This window comes from Trachemys scripta, chromosome 14, assembly GCF_013100865.1.
Source record: "Trachemys scripta elegans isolate TJP31775 chromosome 14, CAS_Tse_1.0, whole genome shotgun sequence".
Classification (NCBI taxonomy): domain Eukaryota; kingdom Metazoa; phylum Chordata; order Testudines; family Emydidae; genus Trachemys; species Trachemys scripta.
The window spans coordinates 34,333,863-34,341,512 of record NC_048311.1 but is presented as its reverse complement, the minus strand read 5'-3'; the positions used below and the strand labels follow the sequence as shown (position 1 = coordinate 34,341,512).

General features: G+C 57.0%; 1 protein-coding gene across 1 annotated transcript; it reads right to left on the bottom strand.

Moving 5' to 3' along the window:
* Window positions 1–736: 736 nt before the first annotated feature.
* Window positions 737–3,436, bottom strand: SOCS3 (suppressor of cytokine signaling 3). Its single transcript, XM_034790427.1, has 2 exons — window positions 3,299–3,436; window positions 737–2,789 (listed from the first exon to the last, which is right to left on the bottom strand). Exon 2 carries the CDS (start codon window positions 2,719–2,721, stop codon window positions 2,092–2,094), a length of 630 nt encoding a protein of 209 aa, XP_034646318.1. The 5' UTR covers window positions 2,722–2,789; window positions 3,299–3,436; the 3' UTR covers window positions 737–2,091.
* Window positions 3,437–7,650: the final 4,214 nt, after the last annotated feature.

Below are 7,650 nucleotides of genomic sequence, written 5' to 3'. Positions count from 1 at the left end.
TGGTCACTGTGGGCAGACAGGACACTGGGCTAGATGGACCTTTGGTCTGACCCAGTCCAGCCGTTCTTATGCCCTTGAACAACTCCCACAGACAGGCAAACCTGGGCAGCCCCACGACCGTCTCCCCTGAGCACAGCTCGCGCAGCACAGGCTGCTGCTGTGTTCTTGGGGTGGGGTGGGGTGGGGGGGAGAGAAATGATCAGAGGGTTAATTCCTCTGCATGTGATCCATCCTCTGGCCTCTCTTTACTTGAACTGGCAGGTTTATTCCTGGGCCTGGAGCTCATGCCCATGAAATGGTGCCTCAGAATAGGTCTCAGGAGGCAGTTAATGCTTGTCTGGAAAGTGACTTCCCTAGGAGATGGCTTAATTACCTCTAGTGTTGGCAATAGAAGTCGCTTGTCCCTTCAGTGCCAGCAAGATTCGGGTAGCTGCGACCACAGCAGCCTGTTTGCAAACCAGCATCTAAGCGGCTCCGAGGTACTTTACAATACTCGCAGTACTACTGCAGGCTGGCCTGTCCAATGCCACCGCTCTCAAGAATCGCTCTCGCCTGACATAAGCTATGAATAATTGTTAGATCCTGGCATTAAAAATGGTCTGAAACCGATACTTGTGACCCCATTATCATTAAAGCGATGGCAGTAGCTGCATGTGGAAGGCTGTGTCTACCGTGTGTGTTTCACTAAGGTCTGGCAGGCAGAGGTGGGGGGCGCAAGACAAAACCAGAGGTGGGGTTTTCATTAAAAAATAGTGCTCTTTATTATAAATTACAGAAATGCTTCCTTTCTGAATATAAATATAAATATGTGCAAAGTTTCTTCTGAGTTTGGTTTATGTTGAGTTTTCAAGCATGTTCAGCTCAGCCCTCAAGGCTGGAGGTGAAGGCAGAATCTTTATAAAAGATGTGATTCAGGCAGGGCTGTAAATGGTGCTTTCTCTAAAAACCAGAAAAACCCAACTGCCCTTCCCCACCTCGACAGGGACAGCGGGTACCAAGGGACCGGTTCCAGGGTGCTCCGTTGTTGCTACATTCCTGTAGGGATCAGTGCCACGGTTGCCAGCATGGAGCAGTGCAGCTGGGGACCAGGCAAACCCGCAGCCCCAGATCCAGCCAGAGACTGTAGAGAATCCCAACTTCTGGAGCCCTCTGAAGCGGAGAGTCCAGGGTCTGGGGCAGGCTCTGGGAGAAGCCCGGATGGGGCAGCACTTCGGAATAACGGTCTAACAACAACTCATCCCGTTGGTGCTCGTCCTGCTCACATGAAACTCCTTGGTGCCGATGTGCCATCGGGACGGGCTCCTTTCCCGACTGGGATTCACGATTCATAGCCTGGACCATCATTGTAAGTGTTGCCTGTAATGTGCAGTAACCCAACCCATGGGACGAGGATGGAGTTTAAGGCTTAGTCCCCTGGATAATGGTAGTGAGGGAAAAAGGCAGCATCCTCCAAGTCTGGGGCTTGGTGTGAAAGGAGCTTCCACCCACAAGGAGGCGGTGAGAGGTAAAAAAACACTTTCCCCTTAAAACTGAGGAAGAGTTCTCAGGCACTAGCTGGATTCCAGTGCTTTCCTTCTACGGTCTTCAGACCGGCTTTGTTACAAGACCAGCTCCAGTTTGGTCCTGGTGGCCAGAAAATGGGGGAGAGGATCCGAGCCACAGCTGAGCGACAGCAGTTTGCAAGGTACACATCTTGCTCGTGTTGTTTGCAAACGGTTCAGCACGGCTCCTTCCCAGCAGCTGCCCTCATATCTGGTGGGACCGCCCCAGAAACAGACACAGTTCTCACTGGGCTGCAGAAGGGGAGGCAGGCTGTGTACAGGAGCTTCAGTATGTTAATCCTTAGTCAAGTAACGTCAGCCTCTTGCCATTCCCGAGAGGGGCTCCAAACCCCAACACGCATACACAACTGCAGACGTCTCTGTGCTGGGCAGGGCCCATTGGTCACCCCTAAGTTCACGGTCATCCCCCCACTCCCTTTCCAAAGGGGAAGGGGGTCTGTTTTTGTCCTGCAAGTTCATGCTCCAGTAGATCATTGTGCCCCCTACCCTTTTGTGCTTGTGCCATATGCTGCTCCCTCCTCCGCACTCCTTAGAGGGGGGCATCATACTGGTCCAGGAACTCCTTGATGGGGCCTGGCAGTTGAGTCATCTTCTCGTAGGAGTCCAAGTGTCCATTGACCGTCTTGCGGCAGAGGTGCTGCAGGCTGGACACGTTGGAGGAGAGCGGGCGGCTGAGCACCAGCGGGATTTTCTCGCCCCCAGAGTAGATGTAGTAGGCACGTTTCGGGTGTGGGGTCCCCCCGGGCTGCTCGGGGAGGGAACACGGGGAAGGAGGCATGTAGTGATGCACCAGCTTGAGGACGCAGTCGAAGCGGGGCACGGGCTGGCTGCTGCGGGGGTCGCTCTGCAGAGAGAAGCTGCCGCCCTCGCACTGGATGCGCAGGTTCTTGGTGCCCGACTCAGTCTTGACACTGAGGGTGAAGAAGTGCCGCTGGTCGGAGCTGTCTCTGATGAGGAAGGTGCCAGCCGGCTCGGCGCTCAGCAGCAGGTTGGCCTCGCCGCCAGTTACTGCGCTCCAGTAGAAGCCACTCTCCTGCAGCTTGCGCACAGCGTTCACCACCAGCTGGTACTCGCTCTTGGAGCTGAAGGTCTTGAGGCGCAGGCTGGTGTCCAGCGGGCGGCTCATCCCAGCAGCGGGGAACTTGCTGTGCGTGACCATGGCGCAGGGAGCCAGCTTTGCGAGCTCTGCTGTGCTGCTGCCTTGTGCAGCGGCTGCTAAACCATCACCTGGACGGAGGCAAGGACAGAGTCAGAAAAACAGCGCTCCAGTACCAGCTCCCCCTACCCCCCCGAGGTGCCCCCCCTGGTACCAGCTCCCCCTGCCCCAAAGGGTGCTCCCCCCTGCCCCCAGCTCCCCCTGCCCCTGGTACCAGCTCCCCCAGTACCAGCTCCCNCCAGCTCCCCCTGCCCCTGGTACCAGCTCCCCCAGTACCAGCTCCCCCTGCCCCCCCGAGGTGCTCCCCCCGGTACCAGCTCCCCCTGCCCCTGGTACCAGCTCCCCCAGTACCAGCCGCCTGTGCCCCTGGGGTGCTCCCCTGGTACCAGCTCCTCTTGCCCCCTCCCCCAGTACCAGCTGCCCCTGCCCCCCGGTACCAGCTCCCCCTGCCCGCGGGTGCCCCCGGGCGCTCTCTAGGCTGCACCCCGCAGCGTGCCGGGCTGTACCCAGCTGTCATGCCCGGGGCGGGCCGGCTCCCAGCGGCGCTCGGTGCCCGGCGGGCCGGGCCGGGGACAGTTACCTGGGGCAGGGCGGTGGCAGCGGCGCGGATCTCGCCTGCGGGCAGGGCAGGGGCTGCGGCGGGGTCTCAGCGGTGCGCGCCCGGCTCGGCGCCTTCCAAAGCTGCTGGGGCCGCTCGGGGCCGCCTCTTATATCGCCGCGGCCCGGCCCGGCCCCGCCCCGCGCTTCCTGGAACTCGGCTTCTTCTTGTAACGCCGCGGCCCCGCCCGCCGGGCGGCCCGGGCAGCGCGCCAGGCAGCGCCGGCCCATTCCGGGCAGCGCGGGGCTCCCCCCGCGGCTCGGCGCGCGCTTTCCTTCTAAGAAGCGGTGAGTCTCCGGCCGGGCCCCCCCGGGCCGAGCCGCGCCGCGCCGAGCACCTGGGCCGGGCGAGCCGGGCTGTCCGGAGCGCCCAGCGGCTCCCGGGGCGCTGAGCTCGCTGGAAAACCTGCCCGTGGGCCCCCCAGGCTGGAGCTTCCTTCCCTGGGGCAGAGACCTCGGGAGCTGCGGCTGCCTCTGGGGAGCTTCTCTGTTCAAAGGCAGTTCGCTGGTGGGGTGCGGAGGGGCTCTTCCAGCTGCAGGGCACTGCCCAGGACAGGTGATGGAAACTGACAGCCGCCTAGGCAGTGCCCTGCCTGCCCTGGCCGCAGTGGGGCAGCTGCTGCCCGGGACAGACGGCAGGAGGGTGTCAAGGGCCCGGGGCGCAGAGGAGATGGAGGAGGGAGGGCAGTCAGAACAGCGGGGAGGAAGCAGGAGAGCCCAGCGGATCGAGATGAGGAGAGCGGGGGCAGAAGCCCAAGGGCTGGCGGGTGTGAGCTCTTTGCGGTGTAGATGGGCGAGGAAGGATTGGCCTGGGATCCAGACGCAGAGAGGCTGGGTTCTGGTCCCAGCTCTGCCTCCCATGCCCTTTGTGGCTTGCCCCTGTCTTCCTTCCTCCAACTGTAAGCTGGGCTAAGGCTTCCCAGGGGCTGGAGGCTAATTCACCAATGTTTGCAAAGTGCTTTGAGTGCCTTGTGTCGAAAGAGGCACCGGAGGCAGGCAAAGGTACCTGATGTGGCTGGGGCTCCAAAGTTTAGAGGTGAGCTCCCAAAAGGGGAATTGTTTGTCCACTAGCCTCTAGCGCAGCAAACCAATTGCAGTTTATAACCCCCCCCCCAAACTACAGCATATGGGGAGATGTAGTGGAAGAGCCAAAGTACAAACAAAAATGGCCTTGGAGAACCCTCCTGCCTCTTCCCCTGATAGACGGCTCCTTATGTTGCTGCCACTCAGAGGACATTGAGGATTCCCGGTATTCCCCACTAGCATGCAGAATGTGCTGCAGAAGCAGGCATGAGATCAAAAATTCCAGGGAGTTCATCTGGGAGCCTTTCTCTGAGAAGAACTGCCATCCCCTCAGCCCTGCTGGTGGGAGGGGAAGGGAGTTACTAATCTGTTATGGAAAGGTTTGTGGATCAAATGTCTTGATGGCTCTGAAGTTTAGTTCAAGTACAACATTCCAGGCCACCGTTGACCTCATTTGCACTTCCCAGAAGAGCTGCAGGGAAGGAAAAAAAAACCCTGATTTAACATTTGGGAACAATAAGGGTGAAACTCTCCCCTAACATGATTAAACGCACCCGGGGCTCTGCGAAAGGGGTCAGGTTACTGGATGTGCAGCAGCACTTAAAGTGCCTCAGTCAGTGGGAGAGGAATGACCGAGCAAAGGTTAGCTTTATATTCCGAACAAAAATAAAGGCTTGATTCTGGGCTCAGCTGCTGTATAGAGTGGCTTGACTGGCCCCTGGGGATCCTCCTCAGTGCAGTCTTGGCATAGGCAGTGGTGTGCCAGCCCTCAGCATAGGGGTGGCAGAGGGTAGGAGGGGACGTGTCCGGGGCACTTTACGTGTAGGAAGCCAAGCCGCTGTTAGAGCAGCCCGGGATCCCCTCATTTGCTGGGCTGTGCCTCTTCATAGCCTAGCAGAGAATCTGGTCCGCAGGGTTCTCCAGCCCCAGTTAGAAGGGACCAGACCAGAGGCAGGGGCCAACGACTCTTTCAAAGAATTCAAATACACTTTGCTGGCAGGTCAAGCTGGCCAGATGCTGTCAGAGGGGGAAGGGCCAGGAGGTCCACCAATGTTCCCCATTTGCTTGAGGATTTACAGTGTAGTTGCTGTGTCAGTCTCAGGGTATTAGAGAGACAAGGTGGGTGAGGTCACATCTTTCATTGGAGCACCAATTCCTGCTGGGAGAGAAAGCTGGTCTCTCTCACCAACAGCAGCTGGGCCAATAGAAGACCTGGCTTCCCCCACCTTGTCTCTTGGAGGAGTTGCAGGCAGGCAGATGAGGATAGCTAAGCTGGCTTCTCAGCTGGTTCTAAAACTTTAATTTTGGCAATTGTCAACTTTGACCATACAAAACACACATTGTCAGTGGATTCTGTTTTAAATAGTTTCATTTGCCCTGGAGCTGCTGCCAGTCAGGAATAAACACAAAAGGAGTAGTTCTGGGAAGTGAGGCCGTGGTGAAACAGCTGGTCTGAAATGCAAACGAGTCCTGGAACTCTGCCTCAAGCAGGAGTGGTGAAATCCAAGGGAAGGAGGAGCGAGAAGGCCCTGGGTGGCAGAGAGCCCCTGCTGGCAGTGCCGGGCTCCACTCTACGGTGGGGAGGATGAGGGGAGGGGCTGCTGCGGAAAAGAAGCCCAGTCCCATTGGCTGAATGCTAGGTCTGACTCTGCAGCCGGGTGGAACTGAGGACCAATGTACCTTCAATAGCCTCTTTTGCTCTCTCCTGAAACAAGCCTTAGGGCTGGGGTTCCCCCATCATCACTGAGGTAGGGGAGACCCTCTGAGATAGGAGCATGCCTTCTCTGTGTGCACGGTGGATGGCCAGCGCTCTGCCACACGCTGAGCACCCCCCATCCCTGGATGCCACTTCCGGGATTCCTCTTTGGAATTCATGGACTGTTCTCCACCCTCTCCAATGGGGAGGCCAGCCTGATGCCTGAGAAGGCTGCAAGTGGCCCCTCCCATGTTTTAGGCACAAATTTACCCTACCCCTCAGCCAGGCAGCTTCCCTTCTATCCATGTAAATAGCAGCCTCAAGAAACCTAGGAGCTAGGAAATGTCATTTATGCTCAAGAAATGAACCTGCCTCAACAATCCCCTTCCTGGGGGTGAGGTGGCCTGGGGATCGGGGGAGGCTGAAGATTCAAAGCACAATTTTGAAAGTCCTACATAAATATATGGCAGGTTTCAGAGTAGCAGCCGTGTTAGTCTGTATCCGCAGAAAGAACAGGAGGACTTGTGGCACCTTAGAGACTAACACATTTATTAGAGCATAAGCTTTCGTGGGCTACAGCCCACTTCTTCGGATGCATAAATATATGGGTCAGGGAAAGTCTCCAAGCCCAGCTGCCTCCTGCCTGCCACAGACAATGAGCCCTTCCCCCTTTGTGCCAATACAATTGTTCGTGTTTTGACTAGTTTCTTTAAGACCTTGATCAAAGGCATGGGCAGAGGCCCAAAGCTCCTTGCAGACTGACCTCTGACTGCATCTGACACATGCAGGGAGTGTTTGACAATCAGGGCTGCACCTCCCCCAGAATGCAGGCTAGCAGCACTCCCCACCCTCCATTAGCATTGCTGGGTGTGGCCTGGGACTGGAAACAGGGAATGCTGCTTGTCAGGCCTGAGGGGCATTGGCAGGGCTGTGCATGCGTGAGGGAGAACTAGGGTTGGAATAGCAGGGGCTGGAGGTACATTGACAGGTGTGTGTTGAGGTCCAGGGCAGGGGATGCAGGTCAGACCGTAGGGAAACTAGGCTTTTCAGGATAGTCCCGACAACACTCATGTGCTGTAAATTCTGCTCTGCCCTGACAACTTCTGGAGCCCTGAACGCTGGGAATTCCCTCTGAAGTAACCTGATTAGATAATGATGTGTTTCCCTGCACTATCTGCCAAAGGATGACTTGTGTAGAAGGCTCCAGAGCAGCCCCTGGCTGCCTGCCATGCCACAAACTGCTGAGATTCCCTTGATATCAAGAGAGCTTCATTTATCTGCCTTCAGTTTACAAGCGCAGGGACAGGACAACAAACAAGAAGCCCCATCTAAGGGGATTCTGTTCCAGAAACCTGGCTGCAGGGAGGACATGTTCATTTATCAAAAATGAGCTTCCTACGGCTCCTTGGAGTTGCCGCCCGTGTGGCTGAGCCGCTGAGTAAGAGGCTGTTGGGCAATAGCATCTCAGATGACAAGATTCTGGACAATTTAAAATATAAGTTGGAAAATAAACCCCACAAGAGCTGATTGTGCTCTTTCCCCAGTGAACTCACTCTCCTTTCCCTCCCCCCAGGCAGAGTGGGGTCTGGCATGTGCCTTCCACAAGGCTCTGTCTC

Excerpts from the sequence above, each read along its gene's own strand:
- SOCS3 (XM_034790427.1), bottom strand. The coding sequence starts at position 2,721 with ATGGTCACGCACAGCAAGTTCCCCGCTGCTGGGATGAGCCGCCCGCTG.